At 46.3% G+C, this 18,557-nt stretch overlaps 1 protein-coding gene across 2 annotated transcripts in view; it reads right to left on the bottom strand.

The window, feature by feature from the left end:
• LOC119449520 (PAN2-PAN3 deadenylation complex subunit pan3-like) overlaps window positions 1-18,557 on the bottom strand; it is a 51,446-nt gene that overhangs the window by 8,768 nt on the left and 24,121 nt on the right. For both annotated transcript variants that reach the window (XM_037712705.2, XM_037712706.2), the window contains exons 12-13: window positions 17,235-17,374; window positions 8,656-8,785 (exon numbers count right to left, since the gene is read on the bottom strand). In XM_037712705.2, coding sequence (XP_037568633.1) covers window positions 8,656-8,785; window positions 17,235-17,374 — 270 coding nt within the window. The remainder of the gene's footprint in view (window positions 1-8,655; window positions 8,786-17,234; window positions 17,375-18,557) is intronic.

Below are 18,557 nucleotides of genomic sequence, written 5' to 3'. Positions count from 1 at the left end.
TATAGGCAAGTTGATCGAAGTCACTTCTTTTTTGTTGGAATCAACACCAATTACGCTGTACTTGTGATTGGTGTTAGGGTTACGGTGCTGCAGTACCCTGTGGTCGTTCGCGCTTAGACTCCGCTTAATCATGACGTTATGGCGAGGTAGCGCATTTGATATGACGCCTGCTTCGAGAGACGACTCATTTTGATTTCCAAGGAGGGAAACTCCGCCGTGGCTCTGCGGCTCGGCGTCAACGATTCGCGGATGGCAGGACCAGTTTAGGAGGCCCTCCTTAAAGGGACACTAAAATATTAAGTCCAACGTGGACTGTTTAAATACTATTCCAGAAACCTTGAAACACTTGTTTTGCCCCAAGAAATGACTTAGTTTTTGAGAAAATTGCATCCGAAGGGTCCGAATACATTTATCGCAATTCAAATCTCCTGCTGCCCAACCGGGGAGCAGTGACATTGCAAGTAAAGCGGCGCCAGACAGACGGCGGAACAGCCTTTTGCACAAAACGCAAACAGGCAGCCACGGAGAAACCGAGCCAAGACAGAGCAGTGGATTCGCCGCTGCAGCTGCTTTTGGTCAAGTTGCGTGGACCGTTCGGGCATCCGGTGACATCGCATGGAAGTGGAAATCTCAGCTACTTGCAGTTTGTGCAAGTTTCGCGAGCCAGCAAAACCAGAGCAGCACTATGCAATAACGAAAGTCGAGCAAAAACAAAACCTTTCGACCGCCCATGTCATTATCAAGGGTAATAATGTCAATGAGTTATTTTTTTCTAAAAATTACATAAAACTGGACAAGTAGCATTTTCGTTCATCTTATAATGCAATACAGTGATGTTTTGTAACGAATGGTAGAGTACTAGTGGCACAATTTAAATATGGAGTGCCGTCGTCATTGGGCAAGTACTTGAATGTCCCGGGGGAGTCTATAATTGTGTCCTGCATTTACCTCCATTTTTTCGATGACTAAGGCTCTGTTCGTGATAATACTGACACCTTAGAGATTCTCAAGCACTAATCTATCACTTTAGCTTGACTTAATATTTGCCTTTACTGTCCCTTTAAATGCGAGGCCGGTTGGAAGGGCTCTGTGGACCTCGTAGTGGCCTGGTACCGTCCCCGAATGAAATGGTTGTGCGGCCTCTTCAGAAGTACTTAATCTCCAACAAGCTCGAAGATGACAGGATCTCGTGCGATCACTTACAGAAATAATTTCGCTTTCACGAGACTCGACTCGTCCCGGCACCGCACCCCTCTAAGAATACGGCTGATAGTACTCTTGGCACTGATAATGAGCCTGACACAGTGCCAAAAACACTTGTCGGGGATAGTTTTGGTGCCGAGTCACGCGAAATTTCATGAAAGTGAAACTATCTCCAAAAGGGATCGCCCAAGACTACTGCCCAAGGAAAGTTGTCTATGCCTTAGACGATGATAAGTGAACAGAACCTGTTTCCAAATTGTGATTTCTTGAATAAAGGTACCATTTCTTCTGTTTACTCGCTTTACATTCGCGTTTTATAGCGAAGCTGTATATGGCTAGATTCTGGCGGATTGTGTCCACAGACGAAACAACACGTATAGAACATTTTTCGGCAGTGGATATACAAGGTGTCCCAGCTAAAAGTAGCCAATGTTTTAAAAACGACAGAGTGTGCTAGGAGGATCAAGCCAACTCAGTGGTGTTGAGGATCGCGTGTCCTAGTCTGCGATATTTTTTCGCTTTACAAAGTCAATTAATTAGTATAAACTAATTGCTTAAGTTTTTAAATACTGGCTTCACCAAGAAAGTGTCAATACGAAAGTTGTAGATCAGATTTAAAAATGGCCGACTGAAGTGTTTGCAACTAAGGACCGTTGATGAAGCTTCTTGCAATTGCCTTTAAAGAAAGCCCGCAAAATACAAAAATAAGTGCGTGATAGCACCACTATTTCAGCGCTCCCAGACGATCAAGAAACGAAATCCGCATATCTGTACAGCGGTTCAGGGACGGGCTTAGTGTTTCCGGTGGCCGAAAGGTACGCGCCAGGAATTCTCGCTACTAAGATATGACCGCGAATGAATAGAAGAACAATTGCATTTTCCTTCCCGATCAAACACTTCTGCGGTCAACATTTACTCAAGGCCGAGGCCCATTGTTGGCCCACTGTCATGCCCCTCGACAACGCCGATGCCTCTTTCACAAGAGTCGCCAGTAGCGCACCCAGGATCTCTGCCAGGGGGAGGGGGGGCAAGCACTTTGCATAATATGCAATTTCCTTGCTTTTGCCAGAGGAATCCAACAGCAAATAAAATGCCTAATAGAAATAATAATAATAATGACACCAAGGATGAAGACGATGCTTATTTCTTCAGCGTTTTACTCAAAGTATTGAAAGAGCTTCATAGGGCCAAGAAGCCGGTCTGCAAAGCAGTGCATGTGGTCATCCGTTGAAGCTCTTACCAAACGGTTGTGGCCTAAAAGGGGGGGGGGGGGTTTAGAAACCCCCCTCCCCCGTAATACATAATTCAAGGACAGGTTTCTCATGCGCGGTGTGCCTCTAAATTTGTGACAATGAACACAATTAAATGTAGGCCCACAGAGGGGGTAGTTAAGCATTTTGATGACATCCCCTCCTGTCAACAGGTGGTTTCTAGTAAAACTAGCACCATGATATTGCCTCTTTCAGCATGGTCTCGAAGTATTATACAATGCAGGTGCACACTGGTTCCGGATGGCCCGAAAGCTCATACCTAACCCAACCTGTGGGCAACGCTCGGACAGCCCGACATCATCTTGGGCCCAGGTGGGGCTCAGGCCACTGCATTTTATTGTCGGCGGGCTGGGTCAAGTGCAAAGCCTGATTTAAGCCTGGAACATAGCGAATTCGTTCTTGAGAGCGACATATAGAATTTGTTTAAAGACTGAAATACTTCTTGCATGATAACTTATGAGGTGGTTGAGCAGGGGTGGGACTGTCCAAAGTCATTTTGGCGCAATTTCTGGAGCAGGTCAAAATGCGTTTTGGAGCAGTCTGGAGCAGACGAAATAGCGTTTTGGAGCAGCTTGGAACAGACTAAATTTCATTTTGGAGCACTTTGGAGAATAAAATTTCAATTTGAAGTAGTTTGGAGCACGCAAATCTGAATTTTGGTGGAACAATGGAAAAAATTCAGGTGGAACAATGGAATACGGCAACACACTTCTAAACCACGACGAAACACAGCATAAACTAACAGGAAGTTCGTAGTGGAAGCGCACTTCGTAGCTATAGCGTACTAGAATATGGAAGAGTGGGTTGAGCGGCGGCTTGGGGCATGCTTTCCTGTAAAGCCGGAAACATCGGTTGCACAACGATCAAACTATATATTTCTGTGCCTACGCTCATGACGATAATGGAAATTTCTCAAATTATGTGGTCCAACCGACACTGTAACATAATTTTTGTGTCACCATATGTCACCGCAGACCAAGGGAGCCGCAATCAACCCTGGGATGCTAAAATGTAAAACTATTTTAATCTGTGTTTGTTGCGATAGCAATTATACGGACACTCCAGGTGCATTTCTGGCGTCGCCATGATGTTCCATACAAAGTCTAGGAGCGATAACATCATCACCGCGCGCTATATACCGTATGTGCGAGTGAAAGCATGGGGATGAGCCGACGAGGGTGAGCCGACAATGGCGGCTCAATCTCACGTGTGTGACAGAGGAATGCGGGGACGAAGCACACCGTCTCCCATCGTGCACCAGGCACCGGGGCGAGGGGTCGTTCTACTGCGGAGGCTGCTGTGGCGCGGCCACCCGGGCCCTACCTTGAAAGCGATCTGCAATCGGGGCATAGCGCGAGTGCTGATATCTTCGTGTGCACTTTTTCGCCGCTTAGTTCGCGTTGAATCAAGGCAGCACAAAGGTGAATTCGCTCGCTGCAGCTACCGCGCTTGTTCACTCCAGCGTTTTCCCGGCGAGTTTCTGCGGTAATCGAGTGAGATGTGTACAAGTTTGCTTCTGCACGCGTGACACCATATGCTTGTTAATTTAGTGAGTGAACTCATGTTTACAAGTTTATACGGCCGATAAAACTACTATTCTTGCTTCTTATAGCTGTCTACTAATTTGCTATCGCAATCGATGCTTCGCCTTTCGGGTGATACTGCGACGTTTTATTCCAAATCCACCATTAGCCCTTCGTGATAGGTGAACAGATTGGAATAGTTTTGCTATACCGGCCTTGGTGACACAGATGTCTGCCCGCTTCACCCGCTGCAGCATGTGCCTCCGAAATATCTAGTTCACTCGCAGCGCTCTCAGCCTACTTTTTGTTGTTTTGCTCCTTAGCTAGGGAGCACTGCGCTGCTCGGCCCACTAAATGCACTCTAAACACCATAGAGTTAGTTTACTAACTCTAGAGGAAAAGCTCGTTGAAAAAAAGTGCGAACCGCATAGGCGCCACCATGTCGCTAAGACTCATTTTTGTAGCACTAAAGATATTCAACATATTATGCAAAAGCAAGCACTTACACGTAGCACGTATGCACGGACAACGTTTGAAGTTAATTCCGTACATTTTTCAGAAATATCGGATGGCTATTTAGAAAATGTCTAAAAGGTTGCATTTGTAGGCGCCTTAACTAGATGACGCTAACATACTGACGGAGGCTCGGGAACGCGTTGATCGCGTGCCTCGTCTGAATTGCACTCACCGTCTACGACTGCGCGCCTGGATAGGGTAGCAACATGGCAGCACCCTTACAGTTCCCAATTTCAATACATGGGCGCTATGGGCAGCTTTTCCTCTAGAGTTGGTTATAGTAACTCTATGCTAAACACAGCCGCCCTAGCCGTTCCAACAGCAGCGACAACAGCCAGCAGTGGCCACGCGCGTGCCTGCCACTTGCCGGAAGTGCTGAAAAGTCCAGTGTTACAAGCGCGAAAATTATGAGAAACTCTGCAGGAGGTGCCGTCACGCGATGTGCGCAATGTGAATGGCTGCACTCTTTTTCGGAAAATGAATCGGCTTGCTGTTTGCAGCCACTGCCGAAGCCGTTCTGGTGCAGCGTGGCGCAATTTTGGTCAATTTTCTGTGTTTGGCGCAGTTCGGTGCAGGAATTTGCGTCTCTATCTAAAATGCGCAATTGGCGCAGGAGTCCCACTCCTGTTTGAGTATGTTTTTCGAACCTCATTATAACGAAATAATGGATATAATGAAGTAAATGAAATTCCCCTTGAAATCCCTACAGAGATACATGTATTCAAAACATCATTTTAACAAACTGAAATTGTCCTGCCAATGGATGTAACGAACTAGATTCATCTCCAAAAAAATACCGGACCGTTGCGTGCTGAGTACATCACTTTCCGCGGGGTTAGGCACACCGCGACAGTTCAAAACTCCCGCATCCTGATGTAGAATACGTCGTCGAGCAACACTGGTCTTTTACACCGGCATGCGCACCTGCGCACAAGCAGCAGCTCACTATCGCACTTCTCCACTTACCTCTCTCTCTTACGCATGCCTGGCTGCGCGAGACGCACCACGCAAGCAGGTGCTGTTGGGAGTGGGCTCCGAGATCTCCCCGGGCAATCTCGGGGGTCATGCACAAGCCTACGCGAGCTGCGCCATGCTATGCGGCTACGCGCGGCAATGTGAAAGATTTGTGCATTCACTTCTTTCTCTATGGCGGGCAATGCCTGCAGCCGCAGGTGGGCCAGGCCTCAGATCTCCCCGACGCAATATCGGGGGTCACGCCCAGGCTGACCATTCACTTCTCCCTGCAGGGCGCCGCGCGGGCTTGCAGCTGGGCGTGGCCACCGAGATTGGTGCAATCTGGGAGGCCACAAGCCGGCCGAGCCAATCTGCCGTGGGGAAGTTCACTTGCGTTGTCAATCACACAGTGCAGCGCTGTGTTGTATGCCATGTGCTGCTCGACCTCGACAAGCCAAGTGGAAAGCGGACGTGAAAGACCATCACAATGGAACATCACAGGCACATATCTAAAGGCTGTTGCGTCAGGTGCCAAGTTGCGTGTTCTGCACGTCGAAGATACTTTTGTTGTTTTAGTCAAATTTCACTACATGCGTGGCTGTGTAGCGGTACCGCGGGCCGCAAGGCCATCTTCTTATTTTGATATTTGCAATTGTGCACCCCATTGGGCATATATTGCATTAAATGACAATAATGGATACAGTAAAACCTCATTAATTCGGATTTCATGGGACAGAAAAAAATGTACGAATTAACCGAATGTCGAATTATCGAAGGTATCAAGAAAAGTGCGACCGCGGCACGCATCTTTCTCTGAGGCGCTTTTCACTACTGCGTGCACGTCCCAATCATTTTTTTTCCCCAGTGTTGCCAGGTCGCCGTCGCCCATCGCGATGTAGACAGTGCTCTTCATCCTCGACAGCTTTGCACTGAGCAAAAACGAAACTACTGTTTGCCACAACTGCTGTCGATGCAATCATGGATGGCAACCTTGCGGTTCTGAAGGCATATGGCTGACGCACGGACCGAGTCAGAACGAAACTACCGTTTGCTGCAACTGCGGATGAAACCGCGGTCGCTATCAACGCGATTGTGGATGGCAACTACGCAGTTGTGAAGACACATGGCCGACGCGCGTACAGTCGCCGACCGATTTTCCCGACTTCGCGGGGACCGAAAAATACTCTCATTCATTCATTCTCATTCCGCACGTAGCCCAGCGGAGAAGTGTAATCTTGCTAACTCTTTAAGGGCCGGAGCTGATCGCGGAGGCTACATTTCGCACCACATGGCTCTCGCGAAGGCACAGGTGGTGGCGCCGATCACACAAATGTGAAGCCGCACACGTCTCCGAGGCGCGCACACCATGTGCAAGATAGCAACCGTTAAAAAAATAATAAAAAACGAATTTCGCAAAAAGTGATTATGACGATAGCGCTGACCGAATAAAAGAAAAGTGCCGTACCCTAGAGCGTTTTTTCAGCTAAGGAAGAGCGGGTATGGCCTCCGAGACGGGAGGATAGCGAGTGCTCTCGTGCGTCTCCCAATCTTGGAGGCTATATAGGGGGCCACTGGAAGCCAAGCCTGGGCAAGCCAGCTGAAAATCCAACATATCGGCCTCCAAGAATGGGTAGCGTGGCTTGGAACGAGCGATATAGTCTGGAAAATCGAACTTAGGAGCCTAAAGTCATATGAAAAATTCGTTGCGAAAATGCATTATCTCTATGGGAACCCTGACGGTGCATTTATGAAGTCTGGAATATCCGACAAGTCTGAATTTCCAGAGTCCGAAAAATCGGTCGGCGATTGTATCGAGTCAAAATGAAAATACTGTTTGCCGCAACCACTGCTGACGTAACTGTGGCCACTATCGACGCGATCATGGATGGCGACTACGCAGTCATGAAGGCACGCGGTGCGATGCGTGTCAGTAAACGCAAGGATAAAGGCTTTAAAGGCACAAAAAAGCATGAAGCATTCTGGCATTGCTGTCATTCCCGTACGATTTCCACTGATGACTATGGCGATGCAAACTCCGCCGCTTCATTTCCGGGTACGCTAGTGCCGTTTTTGCTCTTTTGCATTGCACATTTGCGATGCTAAGTTGTCCGAATTAACTAATGTGCGGCCAAGTACGTCCGAATTAATGAGTTTCATTGTATAAAATAATGCATACGTTTGCCAGGACCAAAGGACGTGTCCGAATTATAAAACTTTCCTAATTAATGAGCATCAAATTAACGAGGTTTTACTGTACGACGAAGTAACGGATATAACAAAGTAATTTGGCTCCCCCTTCAACTTCGTTATAACGATGTTCGAGTGTAGTAGGCTTTATAAGTTTAATTATATTTTATTTGACATGATAAAATTTCATTTACCTCTGAAAAAAAACATTATCACCTCAACAAACCTCTTAAAAAGCCAGGCTCGTTTTTTAGCGTCGGGCTCACCAGGCTTTTGAAGCAAACAACGGGTCCGGGCCAGGCCCAGGCTCGTAAATGCAGCCAGCGCACATCTCTATTATACAGCTTATATGAATGTGATCCTACCATTCCACGGTGCCATAACTAACATTTTTGGCACTTTAACATAAGCTCCTAAATTTACTCTAGCTTCTATTTATTGTAGTTGTACTTTTGGATTTTACATGTGCACACACGCACGCACGTGCACACACACACACACACACACATGTTCAACAAAACCACCAGAAGTTCAAGAATGGGTCTGAATGGAGCCAACCTACAGAGAACCCAATACACTGAAGACACAATTTACATTGGTCTGCAACGAAATTAACAGTGCAGGAATGAGGACTAAGGTGAGAGAGAAAATGAGCAGACAAAGATTGCGAGTCAGCACATACGTAATTTCGCTTTTTGGCTTGGTTTTCACTACTGCTACGTCGTTAATTTCATCGTCAACCCATACCAACTGGGCCCACTTCCTTTTTCTAGTGGGCTTCCATGACTTCAGTCTTTGTCGGCTCCATGTGGTAATTCCATGTGGTAAGTTCCCCTGGCTTAGAAGGAGGCCAGAAAACTAAGCACAAGCACATCGGCAGACAGTGCCTAAGACTTAAATTATTGTCTTCTACGATATACCAAGAAGCCAAATGCCTTGAATACAAGATACATGTATAAAAAAAATTAAATATGTTTTAGTGGAGGGAAGGGCACCATTACCTTTGCAAGTTCGTTTTCAATGACGTCACTGCGCATCTGTGCAGCATCCAGCTGTGTGTAGAACCGAGCCCCAATCATGGGCATGATGTCATTAATACTGTGCGTACGAGGTGGTGAGGACAGCAGGTACCTGGGCCATCACAAGAACACAACTGTTGACACCCAAAGCGCCTAGTACCAAAGGCTGCGTGCTATTGAATGATCATGAGCCCACATAATTCTTGCTTGACTGCAAAAGCTTTACCTTCGAAGAAGGCAGGCCCTCACGGGGCCAACATACATAATACAGAACACCATCTTTGCAACCCAGAAAACCCTTTAGCAGTAACAACTTGTCAAAATTTTCAGTGGTCAACAATAAGACATGCCTCACAGAGAAGTCTGTTTTATCAATTAATTAAAAGGCATTGTCTGAATCATAATTTCAAGGAAGCAGATTAACAAAAGCAACAGAAAATCGAAGTGAAAGTATGTAAGCTGCTTCGTTTTTACCAAGTACCAATAAAGTAAAAGACAACATAAAGCAAATTTATGCATGCAGAGATAAGCCCCTTGGCTAATTTTTAGCATAATTGCTGGCATTCTTGTGGAGATGAATGCGAATGCCCTGCCATGGACACAATCTCTAATTTTTTATAACTGCCTCAATAATTGCTTGGGCAACTGTCATCCATGCCATGTCCTCCATACTGGATCCACACAAGGCACATACAGTGTAGACCACTTATAACGCCGGAGTCGCGAATATCCGCACTATAAGCGGTACCGCACTATAACCAAAGCAACAATTTTCAAGGCCCGCACATAGGCAAAACATGTGCACCGAGCCACCACGCGTATGCAACAGTCGAGGAATGCAGCTAGAACATTTGCATTCAATTTACAGTCGAATCTCGTTAACTTGAACCAAATCACGCGGCAGCGCCTCCGACTGGCATTGCTCCGGCACCGCCATGAGTAAAAGCTTAGGAGAGAACCCCCAATGTCGCGCGCGAACAAAAAAAAGAAAGAAAGAAAGCACGACGGAAATTTCACCCTCTCTCAAATGGCAAGGTCGCCAATTCTGCGTTGCGCCGGAACATGCGTGTACGTGCCGATGTCTCAGCCACGCGTACAAAATGGCAGTGAACCCTTCTTTCTCCTTTATGCTTCCTCTACTTTCTAGTCGCATGTTGACCTTGCGCGCTGTGGCTACGGCGCAGAGAGAAGCAGCGGCGCTGTCCCAGGCAGGGCAACGAAACTGCCCACGCCGGCAAACGCCCGCTTCCCGATAACGGAGGAAAAGGAAACTTCGGGGAGCTGGCGCCAGGCCGGCTGTAGCGGCGGCGGGCGCGCACGGTGACAGTCGAAAGTGAGGAAGCTACAAGGGAGGGCGAGGGGAGCCACCGAAGCGGCGGAGTTTCCAAGGCGAAATCCCCTTCCCTGTCGCCCTCTTCCCTCACATTCCACGGTCTCCGCGTGCACCCTTCGCCGTGCTGTGCCGGCGCCACCCGCTCCCTGAAGTTTCGTTTACTGCCGTTATCGTAAAGCGAGTGTTGGATGGCGTTGGCAGTTTCGCGGCCCTCGCTCACTATGCACGCCGTGGTATTTCACGACTCGCACTCAAGATTCTGGTTTCAGCCTCACTGGCTGTTCACTTGCACCACATGCCCTTCTCCTCCACTTCGTCTCTCTTTCTTCCTCGAGCAGTCCTTGGGGCAGCCGTTTGAGGGGAGCGTTCGCCGTCTCCGCTGACTTACGTAATCCCAGGCAGCCGCACTGTAACCGGTATTTCGTTCCCCGCAGCTGCACTATAAGAGATATGTGTATACATGGAGTGCTATGGGAAAATTAATGGGAGTCTGAAAAGACCGCACTATATCCGGTCCTGCACTATAAGCGGTTACATTATAAGTGGTCTATACTGTAGTAAGACAAGTTTGGCTGTGCTGTTCTCAGTCTGTCTTTTGTGAAAACGAATTCTAAACTGCACCCTATATTTGATGGCAATGGCTGGCATTTACACAATGCTCAGAAAGTTACGAACTATGAACAATACTGACCAGGAACTGGTGACAACATGACGAGAGATGAGAAAGTTATAGCTTAACCCACTGCCCAGATGACAGAAGCTAACCAGTATCATCTGTCACTTTGCAGCCATGAAAAGCAGCAGCCCTTGTACTAGCACGATGCTGCCAAAATTCCGTCAAACCCACTTACGACAAACCACATGCAAAAGCAACATGTTTCATACAGAAAATGCCTTACCATACAGTTGAGTCCCATTAGACAGTTATAGTATAGCGTACGCTATACGCTACGGTGCAGTGTACGCTAGGCAGCGCACGTTTTTTTGCAGTTTTAGTTGGCCTTTGAGAGCTCCCAGTCTCAGGGGCCATATGTCGTCATCGTGCCTATTTCCTGGCTTCACTGATAGGTGGTGATGACATCTCAAAGGTATCTCTCGTTAGGCTTCAACACATTCGAAATGAGAAGCGATCTCGAAAACTCCAGAAGGTTATCCATAACACTCTGTCATCGAAGCGGCCTGAGACTAAGCGAAAGCCATTTACACAGTCATTTGCGGGAAGTTAACTCTACAAATAGCAATGCCAAATTCAATTCAATGTGGGCAGCTAGGACTGCCGCCATGTTTTATGTAAACTACGTAAACCACGCAAGGACTGTAGCGTTAAATCTGAGAAATAGCATACGTACGCTAAACACTCTGGGTCGTTTAGAGTTCTGTGCATGCGCAGTGACAACCCGCTATTTTATAGCGTACGCAATGGTATAGCGTACACTAAATGTGTTATTATTAATTTATAACAAAGTTGCACCCACCACGAAAATACCTTATCCAATATTTGTTATAAGCACATACACTAATATAAAAATTTGTGATTACATCTATGCAAAAGAAACGAGAATGTGATGTCTCTGATGGGCCAGCAATGGGTCTCCTGCAGACTATAATGGCCCGTTGGTGGCTTCTGCTGTTATGTGGCACAAAAACAACGATAAATTACACATGTGTACTTTGCACAACCCCGCAATCGGTGTGATCACGTGAAATCACCGCACTAGCTTGTTGGCTGATGTCCAACCAAACCTAGCCATAGGACAGAGCACGTCCAGAATTCAGGACTTGCTGTTCCAACAGGGAAGAGAGTTTCCTCCATGCATTTTAAGTTGCGCTTGCCGCCCAATTTTTCAGAGATGGAGAGAGCCGCACACAGGTCCACTAGTGACTGTCAGTACAGCCTATGCGTGTGATCTCACGCTTGATTGCCAATTACCGTATTTATTCGAATCTAATGCGCACTTTTTTTCCGATAAAACGGGTCTAATAATTGTGTGCACGTTAGAATCTAGTACAACCCTCAATCTGCGTTATCATGTCGCCATTGGCATTTCAAAATGGCCGTCTCGTACGCGCTTCAAGCCTTGCTGCCATAGGTTCCTCCATGTGCTGTAGTAAGTGTGCTTAGGCATTGGTCTCCTAGGGAAGATGATGCCGCATTTAAAAGGAAAGTGATCATGTGTGCGGAGGCTGACTGAAATCAAATCTGGACGCATCTCAGGCATTCGGAGTTCCTGAAACTTGCGTGCCGGACTGGCACAAACAGAAGGAGATGATTTTAACAGCAGAGCAGCACGGAAGGGTTTCAGTGGACTAAAGCAGGGCCAGAGCTGCTCGCAGAATACATAAAAGAGGAGCGAGCGGTACAGCGGCCCGTGACGACTGATCTGCTCCAAGTCCAAGCAATACAGTTAGCCCTCCGCCACTCCGGCTGCCCAATCTTCAAAGGAATCTGCGACAAGGACAGAGTCCGCCATGCGCTGTGTTTTCACTGCTTATAGTTCACGTTGAAGAAAGAAGCAGCACGAAGGTCAATTCGCTTGCTGCTGTTGCCACGCTTCCTCACTCCAGCGTTTTGACAGCGAGTTTCCCCGGTCATAGACGGAGATGTGTTCATGTTTGCTATGTGCGCGCGTTTAACTATCCTTGTTAATTTAGTTAGTAAGCAATTATTTACAAGTTTTCTTTGGCCGATAAAACTACTATCCTTACTTCGTATAGCTGTGAACAATGATTTACTATCGCAATCGATGCTTTGCTGTTTCAGGAAAAACAGCTATTTCTTTTATTCATCGCAACATTAGTGCATTGGGAGTAAATCCTTGTATTTTCAAATGAGAGAAAGTTATATTTCTGTATGCAAGCGTGAGTTGCACGGTTCTATAAAGGACTTTCTGAGGAGGGGGGGGGGGCAGAGTCACAGAACACAGGTGCGCGTTACAATCGAGGGTGTGTTGGAATCAAGTAAATACGGTATGTCTACTGGTACAAACATATTGATGGAGAGCTTCATGTGACGGTTTATCACCAGTCACTCTGCTGGCAAATGACAAATTTGTGTTGCTGCCTTATTGCCTAAGCCACAAGGTCTAAGTAGTGCCGCTTGCATGATATTCAGTTTAGTGTCAGTTTATTGTTCATTGCATGTACAAAAAAAAAACAGGCTTACATATTATATACAGTATCAGGAGGTCCCAGAGTAAGAAACTGCAGCTTAAGTTGCCGTTTGATGCTGAGCTGATGTGGTGGCAATTGACAGTGCTACGTCTTATACAGCGATGAGCATTCCTCGGACGTTTCCCACGAGGCTGTCCTTTCATCAGCATGCGCATGGACGGCAACAAGGCCCGACATGGACTGTGACGCACAAAACAAAGGAGCTCACTTCAAGGCGACGATGCCCGCCGCTCTCCATGGAAGCGGTATTACCACGAAGACCCCTCTACCAGAACCTGACGAACTGAACGCCATGGAGAGCCCACAAACTGATGAAAGGGGCCAACGTCGAAGGCTACCGTGAGAACCGCGTCAACCTCGGTTTCCCAGATTGTATGTGGTTGCGACATACGCAGGGGCATGGGTGCAACACCAGAGGCGGAGCCGGCGGAACGGTGCAACGTTATGGGAGGGATTTTGCGACTGATTCAACGAATTCAACGATTCAACGAGTCTAGTCTCCTAGAAAAGATGGCTGTTTTAAAAGCGGGGAGCTGTGGTGCAGTGAAGGTTGGGCTGACGTGTCCCGATGTGAACTGATGAGAATTAGGGTGCTCCTACATAGAGTGGGCTTCCGTATCTGGAGCCAGGGTTAATAATGTAAAATAAACCCTTTTTATTTCATTATTACTACCGGACGTACTAATCAATGGGCTTGGTAGATTCCTGGCGCAAACGTTACCTCGAGCCGCAACAATAGCCATGTTTACATCACAAATGGAGCTCAGGAAAACACTATTCTGATGTTCACAGCATCATGCATGTGTATCATGTCCTAAAAAATTGAGCAGCACTCAGTGCTGCATCTGAAATTCGGTTGCTGTTATACATTGGTTCTAGGGGCAGGTTGCAGTGTTGTGGAGAAGCCCGAATCAAAAATCTGAAATCTGAAAAATCGGTAGGCGATTGCTTTTAACTAATTCGCTACCAGAATACATATTTTCAGCTATGTGCAATCAATCCTGCTTCGCTATAACTGATACCGTGTCAGATGCAGCATTTTCAGTTTCGTTATACAGTCGAACCCTGCAATAACAAAATCGGTGGGGAAGGCGATCGCTTCCACGAGAATTTCATTGCTGTGAATTGAGACAGCAGAAATAGGGAATGTGTCACAAAATTAAACTGTAATGTCAAAATTCCATTACCCTACTTTGGCAAGCCTTGCTCGAGGCTATAGAACTGCACAAAGTGCACCCCATGCCTCGGTCAGCAAGGATGGCACTGCCATGGATCAGTATTCTCAGACAATCACTTTTGTGAGATTTCATGTGACTTGGCACTGGATGCTGAGCCGCAGTGGTCCTCTAGCACACGCTGTTGCCCATAGACGCCGTATCCCCGAAAGAGATCAACGAACAAATATTACACCATCTTCCCGTAGGGGAACCCTGAGTAGTATGTGAAGCAGCCATGGGGTCGACCATGGCGCTGACACTGGTGCTGTCCGTGGCACTCATCGCGGCGTTGCGTAGGTAAGATTTCTGACGCTGCTCGACGAGTAATGGCCAATCTCGTCAAAAACCTCCGAGCCGCCCCCAGAGGTCCCGGGAACAGTCACCAACGCCACGCTCGTTCGGTGCGAACGCGGATAAAACGCCGACGGCGTCGACAACAGTTCTGCACGTTGTGAAGCCCCCCAGCGGAGTATGCAGCGCCTACCGTCGCGCCTCTAACCTAAGCTGCTTCGCATTATCGCGCGCGGAGCCGCAGGTGTTGCCATTTGTTGCGCAATCCGGAGAGGAGAGGAGATGAGACAGGGAGAGGAGAGGAGGGAGAGAAGGATGAGGATGTGCATGCGCAGTGCGGGTGTGGACGCCGCACGGCGGACGCAGGGAGGGACATAGAGCCCCGACCATAAGCTACTTCGCATCTAAAAAATACGGTCTCCTTCACATAAATCTACTTCCGGTGGCGTCAAATCTGCACGCAATGCCTGTTGGGTGGTACCGAAACAGCATTTTGAAGCAGGGAATGTGTATTCTCGGATGACCGCTCAATCATGGCTGGATGCGTAACAGCCCACGCAACCATTTCAAGCACTTGTCGCTGGATTTCTTTGCATTTGCTGCACTTTCTTCACCAAGTAGCAGATTGCAAAAACCGTCAGGTATGCAAAAACCGTCATCACATGTTAGTAGAGACATGCGGCTGTGTCATTTGAAACGGACAATCAACAAAGATGGCAGCCATGACAGGTTTCCGGTGCACCCGATCGTTTCCGGCGATTGGTTGTTTTATTTAACAAAAATGGTGGCGCCATGCATGCGTAATGTGGTAGTATTTTACGCAATTTAAGTGTGAAGCAAAGGCATTTGAGCACTTTTTGAAGTCTGTTCGTTTGCGCGAGTAGGGTAATATGTGGGGTAATGTTGTGGCAAACTTCGTTGATGCAGGATTGCAGTTCAGCAACATTTCGTTGTCAAGAGATACAAAATACATTGAATCTTATGGACATTTACCGGGGATACGAAAAATATTTTGTTGTCGCATGATTTCATTACTGCAGATTTCGACTGTAGCAGAAGAATAACTCCACTGACCAACCAAATTTCATATTTACTTCATTATATTGGTGTTCATTATGTCAAGGTTCGACTGTACTTGAATGCACTTGTAACAGATTGTTGTTCAACAAGAAAATACAGTTTGTTCTACGCAGGCTTATTGTGAAACAGATACAAAAAGAAAGTGCCTATGCTACTATTTAGGCAACATTGCTTATAATCTAAGCTAGACTACTACAGTGGATTCTATATTACCCTGCTGGTTTTGTTTCCAGCTCAAGCTTTTTAAAGGTTAAAGGACAGACAGCATCAAATGTGGCTAAGACAAAACATATTTTACCAAAACTACCCACAACACAAATCTACTTCAAGAAAAATAGTAAAAGAAATAATATACTCCTAGACTGCACCTGTTATTAACCAATTCGCTTCTACCAATCGGCACACCATCGCGCCTGGTATTCAGTGGCAAATTTTCTTGCTTCGTTGAGCGTTTTCCACATTGTAAGTAAATTGCTCCAAAACCTGCTACAGGCATCGCATTTACAAAATGTTCAATTTATTACGCTCACAAAAGGTATCTCGTCAGATGCAGTAAAAAAAACTATAAAGTAAGAATAAAAAATGTTTGAAACATTCAGGAACGTGGAGTTCACTTTTGCACTCGGAACGCCTCTTGGACTTTTGAACTTGGTCCTTGGAACTAAGCACAGCATTGAATGGCTCTGCTTCAGTTTTCGGTGGCATGTGCTTTAAACAAAGTGGCCCACCCGGAAACAAGCCTTTATGCATTTTTTTTCAAGCATGGTACTCTGGTTGCAACGGCTACAACGAAAGGATGGAGTCTGGCAAGCTGGAAGCTTTCTACTGTTTTATAAACAACTTCTGCTGAAACTGTAGACAAATATGTCCATCTAGTGTATAAAACCGAAAACAACTAGAAAATAGGCTGCAAGATACTGCCATCTATGAAAAATAGCCTGAAACAGCCGTTCTTTGAGCGGTCGGGGCTATGGAAGCGTATGGGCTAAGCTTATTTCAAGTTACATTGAAACATGAATGGCTTTTTCAGCTTGCGATAATTGGCCCGTAGAGCATGCATATAAGATCACATGAACTGTTGCTTGAAAGAAGGAAAGGTTGCTGATATAAAATTCGATATAATCTACATTTAATACTGATACCATTCAGTTTCCCATATTAATTAGCTGTATAACAGGCTGGTGATATGTAACAATTCTATCCCAATTCTTTTCCTTGTCACGCTTTGTTAGCTCTCTGAGCAGCACCCCACCTACATTATTACAAGGATCAACTGGTTGTGAGCAGTGGATGATAAAACAAATAGAACCGAGCGGAAAATAAAATGCTACATTATACTAAAATCAAATGCTACATTATACTAGCCTAGTTGGTTATATCTGAGTTTCACAGTTGTAGCTGAAACAAGGTTTCTTCACACCAATCCTTGCTTAAAAGAAACAAATAAAAATATGAAGGCAATCACATACAAGATCAGGTTCCTGAGGTCAGTTGAGTAGTTGCGGGACACCAGATCCATTGACTGCTGCAAGTTTTCGCGCTGAATCGCCGCCATGGTGTTGCAGGCCAGAGCAAGTACCAACTTCCCCAAGGAAACCAAGTCTTCTTGCTGCATGTTTCATTTTTACTTAGTTTATGCACATCAAAATGCAACATGAATATGACGTGATCAATCTACATTCTGGGTGAAATCAACAATGCAGTGGACACCTGGCAATTTGGCACTATTCCCAGGCTATTGAGAGCCCAGAGGTCCTTAGGACTCTCTCAAAGTAGCAGAGTGACTACTACAGGGGAAGGCCAATGGCCATGAAGGTGTCTAGATATAAATTAGTATTTCTGTTGCAGACACATTTTAAAGACCACAGGAGGAGGAGGAGGAGGAGGAGGAAAAGAAGAAAGGCAGGGAGGTCAACCAGATGCACATCTAGTTTGCTACCTTACACAGCGGAGGGGGTTTAAAGGGATGAAAAGAAAGAAAGGAGAGAGGGGGAATAAGGTACTCGCAGTGTGAACACGTGCAGCTGTCCAACACATCACAATCATCCCCTGAGACCACAGAAACCAAGAATTGAAATCCACGAACCCCATCAGCTCCCTTCTGCAAGCTCACACACAGGGAACCAGGGAAGCTCGCAGACATCAAATGGTCTCGTTTCAATGATGTATGAACATAACACAATTTTGCACTTATAAACGCCTTGGTGTCGCTGAAAATTACCAACAAAGGCCAGTATTTTGTAGCGATGCCTTTCCGATGCCAATGCCTTTTCGTGCTTTTCGCACTTGATCAGTGGTCAGAGCGACGGTCTGCTCACGTTATCAACGGGATCAGCCGGCCGTGAGTGGTGGATAAGACTAGTATACAATAAAGCATAACACATCGCTAAAAAAAACCGGCCAAGGTTGCGATTTTTTCGTCCGCATTGTTCAATAAAATACATGGCAGTGCTGTTTGCTCAATTTAACTGGACTTTCAGTCTCGAATAGATTGGGAAACCAGTGCACATTTGTGCAGAAACACCTCCAATGGTGAAGTCTGCAAACAGTGGACAAACTCAGACAGCAAGGATGCGAAGTATTTCACTGAACAATGTGGATAAAGAAATGCAATCTTGCTGTGAAAGTTACGCAAAAACAAAGCAGTGGTAAACATAAAATCTTTTAAATTTGTTAGACTAAAACCGAAGACACTGTACAGAAGCCACCAATTTAGTAGGCTGGATCAACAAGAGCACATTTTAAATTGTGGCGCTTAGCGTCACAAAACTGCACAGTGGGTTACGAGGGAT

The sequence above is a fragment of the Dermacentor silvarum genome, chromosome 4 (assembly GCF_013339745.2).
Source record: "Dermacentor silvarum isolate Dsil-2018 chromosome 4, BIME_Dsil_1.4, whole genome shotgun sequence".
NCBI lineage: Eukaryota > Metazoa > Arthropoda > Arachnida > Ixodida > Ixodidae > Dermacentor > Dermacentor silvarum.
The sequence above is the reverse complement of the archived record's forward strand: the minus strand, read 5'-3'. Positions and strand labels throughout refer to the sequence as shown.